General features: G+C 46.0%; 1 protein-coding gene across 1 annotated transcript; it reads left to right on the top strand.

Annotated features, from left to right (window-relative positions):
* Positions 1–1015: 1015 nt before the first annotated feature.
* LOC121575724 (tetraspanin-12-like) lies at positions 1016–17553 on the top strand. The gene is made up of 7 exons (XM_041889019.2): positions 1016–1738; positions 2318–2400; positions 2967–3102; positions 6747–6812; positions 12439–12546; positions 14700–14843; positions 17039–17553. Exons 1-7 carry the CDS (start codon positions 1673–1675, stop codon positions 17369–17371), a joined length of 936 nt encoding a protein of 311 aa, XP_041744953.1. The 5' UTR covers positions 1016–1672; the 3' UTR covers positions 17372–17553.
* Positions 17554–19184: the final 1631 nt, after the last annotated feature.

Genomic DNA, 19184 nt, shown 5'->3' with positions numbered 1-19184 from the left:
ATGGTTCCTCTTTTAAATGATTGATTATGTAGCAGATGGGGTAACTCATTGCTTCCCCTTTTTCATTCATGTTTTTTCTTAGAATGAGCTTAGGATCGAGGTACATTTACATTTTACTCATTTAGCAGACACTCTTATCCAGAGCGACTTACAGTTAGTGAATACATGTTTTTTAAAATTAATTATTTATTTTTTTATACTGGCCACCCGTGGGAAACGAACCCACAACCCTGGCGTTGCAAACGCCATGCTCTATCAACTGAGCTACATCCCTGCCGGCCATTCCCTCCCCTACCCTGGACGACACTGGGCCAATTGTGCGCCGCTCATGAGTCTCCCGGTCGCGGCCAGCTGCGACAGAGCCTGGATTCGAACCAGGATCTCTAGTAGCACAGTTAGCACTGCGATGCAGTGCCTTAGACCACTGTGCCACTCAGGAGTTGACAAACCAATAATCTGATTATCTAATGGAAGCTTTATATGGCTGAGATATGCTCAGTGTTTCATAACTGAAGGATTGACACCTTTGTTGTGACTTCATCTTATGAATGCTCCCACTTCACAGTTAATGGACCACATGTCACCGATATTGTTCAGTAGATGATGGATAGATACAACAAATCATCAAGAATATGTATCAAGAAGAATATGTGATACACCTATGTACCGTCATCCCACAGGGAATAGAACAGAATAGAATAGAATACCCATGCACATCTTTGATAGAGTGGTGACACTTATTACAGCATTAGTATTGCTCTCTCCAGTGAAGAAGTCCCATGATGAAGTCCCATCCCACATTTACCCCACACAATAATACTCTCTCTAGATGTGACCTCTTGACCTATGCATGCTATCTCTAGGAGGCAGAAAGCTGTCCACATTCCATCCCCGGTAAAGACCCATAGCTCTGCTGTTGCTGCTGCTGCTGCTGCTTTGCAATTAGGCGAAGCGCTAGGACCCCGCGGACAACCCTCTCTGGATGACACAGAACAAACTGCTAGTTGAGTTTTGGCCACTCAAACATGAAAAAGTTGAACTGACAGCGCAGAACCAACTCCGCACTCTGAATTGGACGATAGGTAGGCTAGTCCTATCATACCGCCACCGGGGATTGTTTTTGTGGAGAGATCGATTTTGGGAATCACTGTCTACGTGCGCAACTGAAGTTTTATTTTATGGGTTTTGATTTAGGCTGCTGTGCAATAGTATGCATTTTTGTGTTTGACGTTTGCTCTGGGAGTAAAAGGAGTGCTTAACATTAATATTTTAACCAAATGGATTATGTTCATTTTGCGCAAAAGTCCTTATAAGAAGTTGTTTTGCTGTAAGGTTCTGGATATGTTTTCGCAGTATACCTTGCTAAGTGAGTGATGATTGATTTGGATATGTCAGGACCGCTGAGCGCTCATCCGCACACTCCATCATTCCTGGACTGGGGAAAGTAAGAAACCACCTGTTGTGAAAGCTGTCTGGAACTTCCCACGGATATACCGCGGCTGCTAAAACAAGACATTGGAAAGGCGCGCGCAGAACTCGTTTTGTATTCATGGGACAGGCTAATAGTCATAATTTAATTGATTTATATTCCTTTTAGTTAATTATGTTGCCATGGTGGTGCGGGTTAAGATGAGGAGTCCTGTCTTGGCCACCAGTTGCTGTTGCGCTCAGAATGGCTCGCGAGGACGCGGTGAGGTGCCTGCGCTGCCTGCTCTACGCTCTCAATTTACTCTTCTGGGTAAGAGAAGCGAGAGACCCCCGAGCAGGTGGCCGGGTAGGGCCCGCGCTCACGCTACACAATGCAGCCAACTTTATACCCCCTCCCCCACACCCCACACCCCACACCCCACACCCCACACCCCTCTCCACCCCTCCCATCCATCCACCCCAACGCGTGCCTCCAAGCCGCAGTGCCCGCGCCAGGGTTACGGTTATTGATCATAATGGCCGGTTACTTTATAAATAGGGCTGCACCATACATTTTCTTGTAGAAAAACAAATGTGCAAATTGCATCCCAAGTATGCACAAACTGCATGTTTGACATTCTAGTGCATGCTATTTATAGGCCATTAAATGTGATAAGTGCTCCAGGGTTGGTGGCCCCTTGGCCACATTTTGTTGCCATACCAAGTCCCTGGATGATCATTTCACCGCCATAAGCATTTTCAGACAAAACATATTTTGAGTGGAAGTGTTTACTGTAGGCCTACTTGGTAAAACTGTAATGTTATGTGTGTGTCTGTGTGTAATATGTGTGTGTGTGTTCTATCTCTCTCTATGTGTGTGTGTGTGTGTGTGTATGTTCTGCTCCCTCAGCTCATGTCGATATGTGTCCTGGGGGTGGCTGCTTGGCTCAGGGACTACCTGAACACTGTGCTCATCTTGACGGCCCACACCAGGTGAGTGATATGGATCTCAATGTTGACACCTCGCAATGGGCAGGTACTGGGAGGGACAGGAGGGAGATGACAGGGAGAAAGCGTGAGAGGAAGATCATTAGTATATAAACAAGAGAAAGGAGAATAGAGGAAGAAGGAGACTGATAAAGAAAGCTGTTGGATTTATATCTCACTTCCTCAATAAATCACCCCTACTCATACCTGGCAACCTTTCCGCAAATCATCAACCTCATAACTTTTTAATTCAACAGTTTCTTATCACCTAGACCTGTCCACAGATCACATCTCACCCTCACTGGCCCCTGACAGTAACTGCTGCGGTGGAGGAGATCCACATTCCTACAGAGTGTAATCACTATTTACTGCTGGCTGCTGTATTAATAATAATGCAACAGGCCATACAGGGAGAGAGAGAGGGGGAACGAGAGGGAGAGAGAGGGGGGAGGGGAGAGCAATAGCAGGATGGATAGATAAATAAACAAAAAGTCTGCCAAGTTACTCTCCTCCCTTTTCCTCCCTCACTCTCTCTCCCTCCCTCCACCTCTCTCTCCCCCCTCTCTCTGTAGGCTGGAGGAAGCAGCAGTTCTCACGTATTCCCCGGCTGTCCATCCCGTCATCATTGCAGTGTGTTGTTTTCTTATCATTGTTGCCATGGTGGGCTACTGCGGCACACTGAAATGCAACCTTCTACTCCTGTCCTGGGTATGTGTCTGAATTAAATGAACATGTGTTTGCGTGTATGTATGTATGTGTGTGTGTGTGTGTGTGTGTGTGTGGAAACTGTGATGAGCTCGGTTTAGTTGGAGAAGCGGGTTGTAATTGCTGTAGATCTCGGTCTGGTTTTCTTTAGCTATCGGTGTTAGTCACACATTTATACAACCTTGAAATACACACACACACACACGCAGGCACACACGCACGCACACACACACACACACACGCACACACACACACACACACACACACACACACACACACACACACACACACACACACACACACACAGTCAGCCCTCCCTATCTATCTCCATGTGCTATTGTCCCCATCATCTGTAACAGCCTGATGTCCTCAGCATCTCAATAAAGTCATATTATTGTACCCTCATAAACCCTGGAACAGGCCTGTAAATTCACCCAACAGCCACACAGTCGCGTAGTTCCACCGTTCATACACCGGAGGGAAATGCACTGAGAATTCCCCCCTCGATTTTACAGCCGTTACTCATCCGACGCAGCGCCACGATGGTCATTCATCATCCCATAAGCGTGTGGCGCCGCGTCTTGTGTTAGCGAACGCCCCCCTCGTGCGGGACTGTGTTCTGAGCGAGCTAGCGCCTGGTGCGGGGATGTTGCTGGTGTGTAACGGAATGGCGCTCCCGTGGATAAGTACAGCTGTAAAACTATTCACCGCTGCTGCTGTCTGAGCCTGCCAGAGTAATGGTACCCTGGGCACTGATGGATGGCCAGAGAGAAAGAGGGGGAGAGAGCGAGGGAGAGAGAGAGAGAGAAAGAGAGAGCGAGGGCACGAGATGGACAGATAAGGGTGTGATTATCTCAATCACTCACCACTGTCAGTGCGGGACAACAAAAAGAGAGAATGAAAGAGAAACAGGGATGTAAAGAAAAGGGAGAGAGGCGGATTGAGTCAGAGCAGGTGAAGGAGAGGGAGACAGCATTAGAAACCGACTGAGGTACAGAAAAGGGAGAGAGGGAGACAGCGCCCCAAAAAAGCAATTTCCATCCAACCAGCATGCAGATGACTAAACAATGTATCATCTCTGTGCTTACAGAGCATGTGCTACGGAGCATTACTTTACTATACATGTGTTGAATACATAACACGTATTCCCGTACAGAAGCAATCGTGGCAGCACAATGCACTATTTCCATTGACCAATTGTGTCATGCATACTAAAACTATAACAGGACAGGGTACATGATTAACCTGCTCATATTCCTGTAGAGTGGAAGGGCAGAACATTGGAGAGGGAAGGTGTGGCGCCTGTATTGTGGCTCTATCTCCCAGGTGTGCTGTGTGGGGAGACGGAGAGGGAGGGGGTTCCTCTGTCTGTCTGTCCCTAACCAAAGTGCCTGTATTCTGGGTCTCCCTCACGCTTCCTCCACCCCTCCATTGGGACTTCATTCATCCCTCTCTCCTTGCAACTCTAACCTGGCATTCTTGTGTTTCGCTGGTGCACTGCGGAGACAATATTATCTCGGTTGAGAGGGACAATGGGTAATGCTATCCCACCCGTCTCCGCCCGCTTATGGAGAGGTGGCTGAGAGGGGTGAGTGGCGCTTGTGTTACCAACGCACCCATTCACCAGCTGGGGGCATCCCTTTCAGAAGAACGCCCCCCCACCTCCCCAACTCTGCCCACTTACCTGAATAATCACCCCCCATCATGGCTGTGGTGGGCAATTGATGGTGCCTGGCTTTAAGCTCAGTTAAGGCCTTTACATGTAATAGATAGTAATGTGTTTCTGTTGTGGACTAAGCTAGTGAGAAGCGTCAAAGTGTCCATTTAGGGTCTCTGAGGGGCTGTTGGGATGTTTGTAGATGTTTACATGCATGCAGTGGTGCGTTGTGGGATAGTGGGGTTATGTTAGGGACGACTGCAGGGTCTTAAGTTGCTCTGAGATGCTGTTCCACTGGACGCTTAGAAAGGTCGCTTAAAAATAGGCCCTCCTTAAAGACGCCAATTAAATCCCCCTTAGCCTAAACTTATACCTCTCCCCCTCTCGCCCTCTCGCTCTGTCGTTCCTCCACCTGTCTTCCTTCCTTCCCTCTCTTTCCCCCTCTTCCCTCTCTCGCCCTTGTGTACGTGTTAATTGAGTATCAGTGAGGGAAAGGAAATATGCTGTAAGTTTCTCCACACAGGAGGAAATCCATTCTTGGAAGCTTTGACATTCCATTCAAACAACTGCAACCCTCCTCTAACCTCAGTGTGTGGGTGTGTGTGTGTGTGTGTGAGAGAGCTTCCCCCCTGAAATGAAATGTGTGAAACATAAAGACATGTCTCTGTGAGAAAGGTAATACACTAAGTGCACAAAACATTAAGAACACATTCCGAATATTGAGTTGCACCCCCTTTACCCTCAATTCGTCGGGGCATGGACTCTACAAGGTGTCGAAAGCTTTCCACAGGGCTCCTGGCCCATGTTGACTCCAATGCTTCCCACAGTTGTGTCAAATTGGCTGGATGTCCTTTGAGTGGTGGACCATTCTTGATACACACAGGAAACTGTTGAGTGTGAAAAACCCAACAGCGTTGCAGTTCTTGACATACTCAAACCGGTGCGCCTGGCACCTACTACCATAACCCGTTCAAAGGCACTTTTTAAATATTTTGTCTTGCCCATTCACCCTCTGAATGGCACACATACACAATCTATGTCTCAATTGTCTCAAACTTAAAAATCTTTATTTTTAACCTGTCTCCTCCCCTTCATCTACACGGATTGAAGTGGATTTAACAAGTGACATCAATAAGGGATCATAGCTTTCACCTGGATTCACCTGGTCAGTCTATGTCATGGAAAGAGCATGTTAATGTTTTGTACACTAAAGCTAGAAGGGGTCAAGGGAAGGTTCATATTCTCTTCACACCTGGAAATCGTCCTTGTAGAAGTGAAGTATTGAAGTACTGTTTGTGTATGTTTTGGTATGTGTGTGAAGGAGTGTGTTAGAGGGGGGTTCGAAGGGTGAAAAGGTCACGCTCTTACCTTCTTGATAGATAGTTGCAATGAGAGAAGAAGACAGGGGAGATGTTTTTGTGTGGTGAGATCAGTTTCTGGGTGAGAGGTGTGTGAATGTGTGTGCGTGTGTGTGTGTGTGTGTCTATGTTGTTTTGGACTGGCCTGCTCTAAATGGAGTGTAGCACTAACAAAGGCAAGGCAGAGCCATCTGTCTGCCAATAATATTTACACTCTCCAAACAAACAGGCTGTCAGACATACCCTGTACCACTGACATAGCCCTAACAGAATGGCTGACACACACATTACTCTTCATAACACCTTTGTGTGTGTTTGTCTGGTGTGTGTGAGGGTGTGTTTGTGTGTGTTTGCACAGTTGTGTTTACATGAAAGTCTTTTGTTGATTTTATGTGAAATTGTGGAAATAGGTGTGTGTGTGTGTGGAAATAGGTGTGTGTAATGTGTGTCAGTGTGTATGTGCATGTATGTGACATGAGTGGAACAGGCGTCTGGAGATTGAAGAACATGACATCACTACTCATTGTGTCTTTCTCCCACCATCCACCATGACTATCAATCACTCAGACAAGACACTCTCTCTCTCTCTCTCTCTCTCTCTCTCTCTCTCTCTCTCTCTCTCTCTCTCTCAGTACTTTGGCAGTCTGTTGGTGATCTTCTGTGTGGAGTTGGCCAGTGGGGTGTGGACGTATGACGAGGTGAGTGCTGCACTACTTTTCTATATGCTATTTTTCTCTGCTTTAGCTCTATGCAGCAGCTCTGTGTGTGGTGGCTGTCCTTATAGGCATGTCTATATTTTGTGCTGTGCTATGAATAAACATGAATGCCAGTCATGTCCGGCTCTGCTCAGAGAGCTCGCCTCTTTCTCTGCTTACTGGGGCTACCCAATAAACAACATGGCCAGTGCAGGTCAAAGAGCACAGGGAAATGGGACTGGTGCTATACAGTGGGGAAAAAAAGTATTTAGTCAGCCACCAATTGTGCAAGTTCTCCCACTTAAAAAGATGAGAGAGGCCTGTAATTTTCATCATAGGTACACGTCAACTATGACAGACAAAATTAGGAAAAAAAATCCAGAAAATCACATTGTAGGATTTTTTATGAATGTATTTGCAAATTATGGTGGAAAATAAGTATTTGGTCAATAACAAAAGTTTCTCAATACTTTGCTATATACCCTTTGTTGGCAATGACACAGGTCAAACGTTTTCTGTAAGTCTTCACAAGGTTTTCACACACTGTTGCTGGTATTTTGGCCCATTCCTCCATGCAGATCTCCTCTAGAGCAGTGATGTTTTGGGGCTGTCGCTGGGCAACACAGACTTTCAACTCCCTCCAAAGATTTTCTATGGGGTTGAGATCTGGAGACTGGCTAGGCCACTCCAGGACCTTGAAATGCTTCTTACAAAGCCACTCCTTCGTTGCCCGGGCGGTGTGTTTGGGATCATTGTCATGCTGAAAGACCCAGCTACGTTTCATCTTCAATGCCCTTGCTGATGGAAGGAGGTTTTCACTCAAAATCTCATGATACATGGCCCCATTCATTCTTTCATTTACACCAGGGTTCTTCAATTCCGGTCCTGGAGGGCCGAAACACTTCTGTTTTTTATTTCTACCTGGTAGTTAATTGCACTCACCTGGTGTCCCAGGTCTGAATTAGCCCCTGATTAGAAGGAGAGGATGAAAAACAGAGGTGTCTCGGCCCTCCAGGACCGGAATTGAAGAACCCTGATTTACACGGATCAGTCGTCCTGGTCCCTTTGCAGAAAAACAGCCCCAAAGCATGATGTGTCCACCCCCATGCTTCACAGTAGGTATGGTGTTCTTTGGATGCAACTCAGCATTCCTTGTCCTCCAAACACGACGAGAAAATGTTCTATTTTGGTTTCATCTGACCATATGACATTCTCCCAATCCTCTTCTGGATCATCCAAATGCACTCTAGCAAACTTCAGACGGGCCTGGACATGTACTGGCTTAAGCAGGGGGACACGTCTGGCACTGCAGGATTTTAGTCCCTGGCGGCGTAGTGTGTTACTGATGGTAGGCTTTGTTACTTTGGTCCCAGCTCTCTGCAGGTCATTCACTATGTCCCCCCGTGTGGTTCTGGGATTTTTGCTCACCGTTCTTGTGATCATTTTGACCCCACGGGGTGAGATCTTGCGTGGAGCCCCAGATCGAGGGAGATTATCAGTGGTCTTGTATGTCTTCCATTTCCTAATAATTGCTCCCACAGTTTATTTCTTCAAACCAAGCTGCTTACCTATTGCAGATTAGTCTTCCCAGCCTGGTGCAGGTCTACAATTTTGTGTCTGGTGTCCTTTGACAGCTCTTTGGTCTTGGCCATAGTGGAGTTTGGAGTGTGACTGTTTGAGGTTGTGGACAGGTGTCTTTTATACTGATAACAAGTTCAAACATGTGCCATTAATACAGGTAACGAGTGGAGGACAGAGGAGCCTCTTAAAGAAGAAGTTACAGGTCTGTGAGAGCCAGAAATCTTGCTTGTTTGTAGGTGACCAAATACTTATTTTCCACCATAATTTGCAAATAAATTCATAAAAAATCCTACAATGTGATTTTCTGGATTTTTCTTTCTCAATTTGTCTGTCATAGTTGACGTGTACCTATGATGAAAATTACAGGCCTCTCTCATCTTTTTAAGTGGGAGAACTTGCACAATTGGTGGCTGACTAAATACTTTTTTTCCCCACTGTATATGAACAACCGAAAAATTTAAAGAAATGTCCAATGTCTCAAAATTCCACAATGTCCCTAAAGTGTCTTTGGGTGAAACCAGGTATAAAACAGATCTGCGTTTTTTCATTGTTCCCCTCTAATCAGGGACTGATTTAGACCTTGGACACCAGGTGGGTACAATTAATTATCAGGTAGAACAGAAAACCAGCAGGCTCCGGACCTCGTAGGGTAAGAGTTGAATACCCCTGAGATAGGGTATAATTGTGTCCTCCATTCCCCTCCCTCCCCCATTCCCCTCCTCCTCCTGCATCCTCTCTTCCATCTGCTCGGGGTGTGGGTGTTTGAATACAATGGGCCGGGCTCTCTATTACAATGGGCTCTCCCCTACAGGGCCTCCCTTCCCCTGGGCCAGGGGCTTATCTCTCCACCATGAAAGAGCCCACAGTGGTTTTGATGTCCCCTCACAGCAGGTGGGATTCGCTCTAAACGCGCAGGTGTGTGTGTGTGTGTGTGTCGTGGAGCACCTGGTCACTGGCTAGAGCAGTGTGTATGGCAAACTGAGAAAGGTGTGTGTGGGTGTTTGGTACTTGACTGCAAACCTGAGGATGTGTGTGTGTAGCACTAGCACCTGGCCTTTGAGTCCACAGTGCCACCCGCCTCCCTCCTAATCATACCTGCCCTGCCGCAGGGGGTTGTGGGTATTGTAGTCTTTGTGCCTTGTCCTTTATCAGAATCCTGCTAAGGCAGCACCAAGGTGATGCACCTGGCCCCAGGGGAATTCCGGGTAACCTGGGTCGTATTATGCTTATCACAATCTCATTACAATACCAGAGGAGAGAGGGATAAAGAGTGAAGGAGAGAGGAAGGAGGAGGGGAGGAAGGCCCAGGGGTGAGTTAGGGGGAGGTTTTATTGGAGAGGAGAGGAGAGGAGAGGAGAGGAGAGGAGAGGAGAGGAGAGGAGAGGAGAGGAGAGGAGAGGAGAGGAGAGGAGAGGAGAGGAGAGGAGAGGAGAGGAGAGGAGAGGAGGAGAGGAGAGGAGAGGAGAGGAGAGGAGAGGAGAGGAGAGGAGAGGAGAGCAGACTGTGGGTCTGCTGAACAGCTCTGGTCTGGTTCCCCAGAGCCCAGACAGGGGTAATTTTTTAGACAACAAGCCGTTGTCAACCTCAGCAACTACAGACCGGAGTGTTGGAGGCCTGGGAAACACTAGAGGAGAGAGTCAGAAGTTGTGTGTTTGAAAATATTTGGGGCATGGTCAGAGGATTGGACTATATAACTAGGCTTGAAACAGAGAGCTGGTAGCTAAATATACACCACTGTGACTGTTGCTCCAATATGGTTTCAGGGCTTTCTGTTGAGTGTCTTGTGACAATAATACATGAGCTGTACATTAAATGTTCACAGATGAAGTTGAACTGAAATATATAGCTGAACTGAATGTAGCTATACTGAATGAAATGGAGTTTAGGACTGACCCCATTTAGTCGACTGGCAGATGGTTTGGCCGATAGGCTGTTGGTCGACCAAGATTTCTTTAGACGAGCAGTAGCAATTATATTAATAATATCATGGTGTGCAAGACACCTGTCTGATTGGCGCCTGTCTGAGTGGACTGATCCACTGTGGAGGTCGTGGGGATGGCACAGTCTATCACTAAGACATGTGCTACTGAAATTGTATATGGTTATATTACGTAGGAACAATGGTGCAACACAAATAAAAATTATATTATTTTATAACAGATGCGCTTTCTCCCGCGTTGGATAGCGGTCGCTGTTCCCGGTTCTGAAACACATCAGTGCGCTGTTGAATTGGTGCCTTTTCCTAGACCATGTCGCTATGTGCATAATAGTAAAGTTAACCAGCATATTGGTGTTGAGAACAATGCTGTAGAGGCAGCAGCGGAGTTAGGAGACGAGAAAACAGCCCTTGCCTTAATTGTCTAAGAAAAGTGAGGAGAGAGGAAACCCCAACTTAATTAGGTCTATAATCAATAGCCGTTATAATAGGCTTCATAAATCATCCAAATATATCTACAGAAATAAGACAGATCCTGCTTCTCTTGCCTGTTTGAGTGTTTGTTTAATAGCCTACTAATTCTGTGAGCACCAAGCCTTCGTGAGCACCAACCACAACATGTCGGATAAACAATTTCACAAATTCGGCTGTTTTTAATCTTTGCTATGATGTAATAAAGGCTTTACACTTTATTTTCGTTAGATCAGCCTCTCTGGTATTATTTATAATTTATTTAGTGTTGTTTACACTCTTCCAAATTGTCCGATTTTTATTTATTTATTTATAATAATAATGATATCCTTTTTCCTTGATCTCCTTCTTATTGTTATTATTACTATTAGTATTATTATGATCATTATTATAATAATAAGTAATGTCATTATCATTAGTAGGCTTAGTATAGGAACCTTATATAACCATCGAGCTGTAGGCCTAAGAGCGCATCCTGTTTAGTCTTAATACTGTAACTTATTTAGGCCTATATTTCAATACTTACAGTATATAAGCTATAGTACTGTATACATCAATCATTCATTCGTTCATGTCATCACACAGCATACGAGTCATTCATGATTTGAAATGCAATCAAGCATTTTAATTTTAAAATAAAATAACAAAGCGACCCTTGTACTAATTTTGGAAATTGGATTCACAAATGAATGCGACTGGTTTTAGTCTTTGCTGTAATAAATGCAAAAAAAAAAAAAAAACATTACAACAGACTCTGGTATGCTCATCATTTATTTAGTGTTGTTTACATTGTTCCAAACAGTCAGAGAAATTATATTGTAATCTAACAGCTCCTGTTTGGCACACGTAATATGCTCGCAGCGCTTGCTCCTTACCTTATTTTTCTTGATCTCCAGTATTTTCCACAACTAGTCCAATTTATTCCACACATCTGACTTCCCCTTTACCTCCTGAGCAACCAGTAAACATTCCCCCGCTTCGAGTTTATTTGTCACGTCCTCTGCATCCATTTTGCTGTTACGGTGTTCAGAGTTTGTTATAACCAATTTTTGGATGTGATTATGATATGCTATAGGTCAGGCCCTATTGGTCACGTGCATGCGATGCATACATGTGTCACATAAAGAGAGCAAGGGTTGAGGGAATAGGGAATGTTTTTCCTAAACACATTAGGGATTTCGATAACAGAACTTTTCAGTCAGAAATGGCTGTAATTATGTTGCAGCTTCAGCAACACGGACAGCGCGATAAACACTGTTGAAGTTATGTGGTGGTCGCTGAAGCAGGGAGGAGAGAGAGTCAACGGGTGCTAGTCACAGTCACTCGCTGTCTTTTTTTTTTAACACAGCGCAGCAAGTCTGAGTCTGGCCTGGCACAATCCAATCACTTGCGGTTGGACTCCCTCTAGTCATTTGTGTGGCTTGATTATTTCATCAAACAGTGCGCTTAAAGCATCAGACAAGTTCACTGCATATGGTTGATTTGATGAAAACACATAGGATGTGTATATATATGGAAAAATACACGTTTGAAAATGTCAACCAATCGATTGGTCGAAAGAACAGACAACTCTCGGTCGACCAAGATTGTATTTAGTCGGGGACAGCTCTAATGGAGTTACACTGTTGTGTTCTGTCCAAGCCCTCAGTTCAGAGGTCAGATATGATCAGTCTGAAGTCCAGGATGCCCAACTATGGCCTGCAGCGTTACCAGTGGCTAACACACACCTGGAACACCTTCCAGACTGAGGTGAGAGGTCACCACCCCAGAGGTCACACACATCCTACACAAATACAGTGAGGGAAAAAAGTATTTGATCCCCTGCTGATTTTGTATGTTTGCCCACTGACAAAGACATGATCAGTCTATAATTTTAATGTTAGGTTTATTTGAACAGTGAGAGACAGAATAACAACAACAAAAAATGCAGAAAATGCATGTCAAAAATGTTATAAATTGATTTGCATTTTAATGAGGGAAATAAGCATTTGACCCCTCTGCAAAACATGACTTAGTACTTGGTGGCAAAACCCTTGTTGGCAATCACAGAGGTCAGACGTTTCTTGTAGTTGGCCACCAGGTTTGCACACATCTCAGGAGGGATTTTGTCCCACTCCTCTTTGCAGATCTTCTCCAAGTCATTAAGGTTTTGAGGCTGATGTTTGGCAACTCGAACCTTCAGCTCCCTCCACAGATTTTCTATGGGATTAAGGTCTGGAGACTGGCTAGGCCACTCCAGGACCTTAATGTGCTTCTTCTTGAGCCACTCCTTTGTTGCCTTGGCCGTGTGTTTTGGGTCATTGTCATGCTGGAATACCCATCCACGACCCATTTTCAATTCCCTGGCTGAGGGAAGGTTCTCACCCAAGATTTGATGGTACATGGCCCCGTCCATTGTCCCTTTGATGCAGTGAAGTTGTCCTGCCCCTTAGCAGAAAAACACCCCCAAAGCATAATGTTTCCACTTCCATGTTTGACAGTGGGGATGGTGTTCTTGGGGTCATAGGCAGCATTCCTCCTCCTTTGTCACGCCCTGGCTCTGGGGACTCTTAAAGGTTGAGCCAGGGTGTGGATTTTTCTATGTTTAGTTTTTCTATGTTTTCGTTCTAGATCGTTTAGATCTATGTTGGCCAGGGTGGTTCCCAATCAGAGGCAGCTGTAGCTCGTTGTCTCTGATTGGGGACCATACTTAGGCAGCCTGTGTTGCACTAGTATTTGTGGGATCTTGTTCCGTAAGGTTTGTTTTGTATTAACCTAGGACTTCACGTATCGTTTTGTTTGTTGTTTTGTTCGTGTGGTGTACTACAAATAAAATGTACGCTTATCACGCTGCGCCTTGGTCCGTGTCTTCAGTCGACGATCGTGACATCCTCCAAACACGGCTAGTTGAGTTGATGCCAAAGAGCTCGATTTTGGTCTCATCTGACCACAACACTTTCACCCAGTTCTCCTCTGAATCATTCAGATGTTCATTGGCAAACTTCAGACGGCCTGTATATGTGCTTTCTTGAGCAGGGGGACCTTGCGGGCGCTGCAGGATTTCAGTCTTTCACGGCGTAGTGTGTTACCAATTGTTTTCTTGGTGACTATGGTCCCAGCTGCCTTGAGATCATTGACAAGATCCTCCCGTGTAGTTCTGGGCTGATTCCTCACTGTTCTCATGATCATTGCAACTCCACGAGGTGAGATCTTGCATGGAGCCCCAGGCCGAGGGAGATTGACAGTTATTTTGTGTTTCTTCCATTTGTGAATAATCGCACCAACTGTTGTCACCTTCTCACCAAGCTGCTTGGCGATGGTCTTGTAGCCCATTCCAGCCTTGTGTAGGTCTACAATCTTGTCCCTGACATCCTTGGAGAGCTCTTTGGTCTTGGCCATGGTGGAGAGTTTGGAATCTGATTGATTGATTGCTTGCTTCTGTGGACAGGTCTCTTTTATACAGGTAACAAGATGAGATTAGGAGCACTCCCTTTAAGAGTGTGCTCCTAATCTCAGCTCGTTACCTGTATAAAAGACACCTGGGAGCCAGAAATCTTTCTGATTGAGAGGGGGTCAAATACCTATTTCCCTCATTAAAATGCAAATCAATTTATAACATTTTTGACATGCGTTTTTCTGGATTTTGTTGTTGTTATTCTGTCTCTCACTGTTCAAATAAACCTACCATTAAAATTATAGACTGATCATTTCTTTGTTAGTGGGCAAACTTACTAAATCAGCAGGGGATCAAATACTTTTTTCCCTCACTGTTTTATATCATAACCCAAGAGGAACATTTTAATAAGATATGACATGTATTCATGAGAGGTTATGAGTGTGCTTTAGTGCTTTGAATATGCAAGACTGCTAGTTATAAAGGGTTATTAATGTATGGAAACTTTCTTTGACTGTGTGTTCCCCAGTTTAAGTGCTGTGGGGTCATCTACTTCACTGATTGGCTGGAGATGACAGAGATGGAGTGGCCACCAGACTCCTGTTGCTCCAATCAGTATCCAGGATGTGCTCGCCATGCCCACTACCGTGACCTCAGTGACCTTCACCAAGAGGTGAGTGCCTCCAGGAGTGCCCCAGTGACCCTCTGACCTCACAGTAAGTGTTAGGTGGTGGCTTGACCTCTGGTGACCTGTTCTCCTACTGACCCTCTGACCCTACCCTAAAAAGTGTTAGGATCATTACAGGTGATCATTACGGCTCTCTGTAGCCCCTGTGACATCATCAGAAAGGGGGACACAGGCTTACGGATTCCCATTCACCTACTGAAGAGACAGAAACAATAACAAGAAACTTTTTGAAATAGGCTACTGACTTTCTGAATGGAGTGGAGATGATTTTCTTGGAGTTGGGAGTTTTCCATTCAATACATTCACAACAACCTGTTTCCAATGGGAGGACTATTTGCAGCCTGAAATGACCTGCCGTGTTCAATTGTGGAGAGAAATCCATACAACTCAATTAGAGCCAATCACAGAGTGCAGCTATTACGCCTCATCAAGCCCACCAGGGGACAACGTATGCTGCTGTCTGGGGCTGAGGGGAACACACACACAAAGTCTAGTAGGGGGCGAGGTATGCCAAGCAATGCCAGCTAGCCTGCCAGTAGGATACAAAGAAAATACAAAGCAAACTTTCACACTAGAGCCTCTCTCTATATCTATTTCTATTTTAATTTCTCTTCTTTCTGTCACACACAAACACGCAGGCAGGTAGGCAGGCAGGGAGGCAGGCATGCAGCAGTCAGGCAGGTAGGTAGGTAGGCAGGCAGGTAAACAGGCAGGCAGGTAGGTAGGTAGGCAGATAGGCAGGCAGGCAAACAGGCAGGCAGACAGACAGGTAGGTATGCAGGCAAACAGGCAGGCAGGGCCGCACACACTCAGTCTTCTATCCCCTAGAGGGAAACACCCTGATCTCTCCATCTACAGCTCAATCACTGTCCTGGTCTAACCCCAAACCAACCCCGTCCCCTATCCCATGTCTGACCACCTCCACTTCAGCATGTCTGTCTGTTGTGTGTAGTCAACACTGTTAATCCCCTAGCCTTAGCAACAGTTCCCCTGGCCATAGCAACAGTTCCTCTCCCCATGGTCCAGGCCAAGTGGTGTGGCTCTAGCAGGGTTCTAGCAGGCCCGGTGTGCCTGGTGCAGACTGCCAGACTGCCCATTGTCACCTGGGTGAGAGGTGCTGGGTGAGCAGGCTGTTCCTGCCTGACAAACACACCTGGAGAGAGGGGAGGTTGTGACAGTGGGAAAAGAGAGGGAAATGGGGGTGGGGGAAAGGGAAAGAGAGGAGGAGGTAAAGAGATAGTCGATACAGGAAAAGGGGGAGAGAGAGGGAGGGCGAGAGAGAGGCTACTAATTGTGTTAAATGTAAACTCTTGAGGGGTTCTTATAAAGGGGTGTGTGTACTGCTACGCCTCACTATGTAGAACCAGGCAGAGGGACAAAGAGATGCTGTGTGTGTGTGTGTGTGTGTGTTTGTGTGTGAGGATGAGTCAGTTAGTCAGTCAGTCAGCAGAGGAGGGAGTCAAGGGGAATGTGTGAAGGAGTGGAGGATCCTTTCAATCTCCTGTCTGTTTTCTCTCTCTTTCTTTATACCAGCCTCTCTCCCCCACGTTTACTTCCCTTTCTCCACAGGACTTTCCCTTCCTCCCACCTCTCTCTCTCTCTCTCTCTCTCTCTCTCTCTCTCTCTCTCTCTCTCTCTGGCAACAGTAAGGTGTAGAGTAGCTCAGTCTGGTATGTAGCACCACAGAGTGAATATCCCCCAGTCAGGAAGTAATAGACTGGCCTTTCTACACCTCCACTCCTACTCCCTCTCTTTCCACACTTCTCAACCGTCTTCCTCTCTTCCTCTACATTTCTCTTTCTCCCTCTCTCTCTCTCTCCCTCTGTTTCTTTCTCTCCATGTACATGTTATCCATGTGATAGGATGAGAGAGTGTTTTCATTTAGTTCCTACAGCAGATGTACAGCTCACAGACTCAGTATGGTTGGTCTGACCCTGGCGAGACAGACAGACTGAAACATTGAAACAATGTTAATATTACATGAATGTAACATTAATATAACATGGATCAAACGTATGCCATATTTCAACATGAAAAAGCTTCAGTTCTCAAAATGACAAGCCCTTATTGTGCTCCTTTGTCTGTCTGTCTGTCTGTCTGTCTGTCTGTGTGTGTGTGTGTGTGTGTGTGTGTGTGTGTGTGTGTGCGTGTGCGTGCGTGCGTGCGTGCGTGTACTACAGGGCTGCGGGCCGAAGATCTACAGTTTCATCCGGGGGACTAAGCAGCTACAGGTGCTGCGTTTCCTGGGTGTGTCTATAGGAGTGGCCCAGATCCTGGCCATGACCCTGACCCTAACCCTGCTCTGGGCCCTCTACTACGACCGCAAGCCCCCCGAGCCCACCCTGCCCGACCCCCACCCAGGAACCAACCCTGGACCTCTAACCATCACTCACGGACCCCCAGGGGAGGCTCGTAAATCGGGTATCACTCACCCGGCTGAGGCCTGGTCCAATACCGCGACCACGTCTAACGGACATGGACACACCCAGTTTGAGATGGAGAGGCTGTCCTAGCGGGTGGCACACTGTCCACCCCTCTGCCCCTCACACCACCCCTCACCCCTACTTCACAGTAGAATCAGGGGATGAGGAAAAAGTGTGAGACTGGATGGGGGGAGAGAGGGGGGTTGAGTAAAAGAGGGTAAGAGACTTGAGAAAGATTGGACACAGGTGCAGGAGAGTGAATGCACCTCATGCCCCCCTCTTTTCCTTTAGGACAACATGACAATGACATACTGGACTGTGGGACTTTTTAGGACTATTTTGTCACAGATGGGATTGGAAATTGTCACGGAAACAAAATAACTCTATGTCGAGGCTTGCTCCTGTAGCGTCACCACTATCCGAAAGTGAGAATGGGAGGGAATCGTTTTAGTTTACCCAACATTCCTCCTCCTCTTTGAGAATGTTTGGGAATATCACCACTAGCACTGACTAGATGAAACCTGTTCACCAATGACTGCTGTAAGGACATGTCAACTCTTCACCTCACTCAAAACACACCGAACCAAGGAAATTGAGTTTATCTGGACATTTGGAAATATCATATGTCTTAATTTCACAGACCTGTTGAAATCCACAAGAACCACTCAGCCATATTAATGAACGTTTGTGCACCAGTCAGAGTGTATTATTGTTGTCTACTATAAATGGAACATGATGTTGGCTATTTATCTCTGGCTCTGTGAGAATAATGCCTTTCAGCTCAAAGAATAATCTTTGCATTTGATCATTTCAGAGGGGTTGTGAAATATACTGTGTGTTTGCCAAGGAATATTAACATAACCAAGTGTTTGATACAGATATCATTGTCAGCATGACACACTTAGGGACAAAAAATGTTCTTTAATCTCCACACTCAAAAAATGTTCTTTAATCTCCACACAGCAGGTATCATACATTTGAAGTGAACAGAATTAATTCTGGGAGAACTATGAGAATGATATGTGGGAGAGTATGGTCTTTAATTCTGAAATAACATACCCTGCTTTCAGTGGAGGCTGCTGAGGGGAGGACGGCTCATAATAATGGCTGGAATGGAGCAAATGGAATGGCATCAAACACATAGAAGCCATGGAAACCATGTGTTTGATGCCATTCCACTGATTCTGCTCTGGCCATTACCATGAGCCCGTCCTCCCCAATTAAGGTGCCACAAACCTCCTGTGCCTGCTTTCCATTGAGAATCCATAGTACTGTATTTATAGCTAGAAGGGCAGTCTGTAAACTGCAGCTTTCATCACCTTCTGAATGTTAGAAAATACCCATAAGCTCCTTTAGGGGCACGGGTGAGTATATTTAGTGTTTGCCCTCTATCTGTGTGTCCCCTTGCTGTGTGTCCCCTTGCAGTCCCTCATCAAAGGACACTGGTCATCCATGGCATTCAGCAAGGATACTCCAGAGGTGTCACGCTTAAATGCTACTGGACGGACACAGGGACGGAGGGAACTTTGGTCCCAACCTAAGTCTTCCTGGGGGACAGAGATGTACTGTATGGGCAGGGTGAATGAAGGTGGCAGAGTCCCCTTTCAAAGTACACCCTTCATTGGAGAAGCAAAGGCCAGATCCCAACTAACCCCCATGCCCCTAACTGTAGGCCCTCATTGACTCCTACCTGATGCACTAAAAGTAGTAGGTAGGAGAAGAAAGGTATCAGCAATATAGCCACTGCTCCACCACCTAGCCCTCCAGGTTGGCAGCTTTCTGACAGTTTCATTCATTTCAGATCAGTAAGGACGAACCAGAAAGTGTGTATGGAAGTGGTTATGGGTTGGTTTGGGATGGGATGGGACCAAGGTCTCAGAGGTTATAGAGACAGGCAAGGTGG

This window comes from Coregonus clupeaformis, unplaced genomic scaffold (assembly GCF_020615455.1).
Source record: "Coregonus clupeaformis isolate EN_2021a unplaced genomic scaffold, ASM2061545v1 scaf0009, whole genome shotgun sequence".
NCBI lineage: Eukaryota > Metazoa > Chordata > Actinopteri > Salmoniformes > Salmonidae > Coregonus > Coregonus clupeaformis.
The sequence above is the reverse complement of the archived record's forward strand: the minus strand, read 5'-3'. Positions and strand labels throughout refer to the sequence as shown.

Bases quoted from the DNA above. Each gene is read 5' to 3' on its own strand.
- LOC121575724 (XM_041889019.2), top strand. From the start codon at position 1,673: ATGGCTCGCGAGGACGCGGTGAGGTGCCTGCGCTGCCTGCTCTACGCT. The intron at 6,813-12,438 runs GTGAGTGCTGCA...GTTCTGTCCAAG, and splicing joins GGGTGTGGACGTATGACGAG to CCCTCAGTTCAGAGGTCAGA. The intron at 14,844-17,038 runs GTGAGTGCCTCC...CGTGTACTACAG, and splicing joins TCAGTGACCTTCACCAAGAG to GGCTGCGGGCCGAAGATCTA.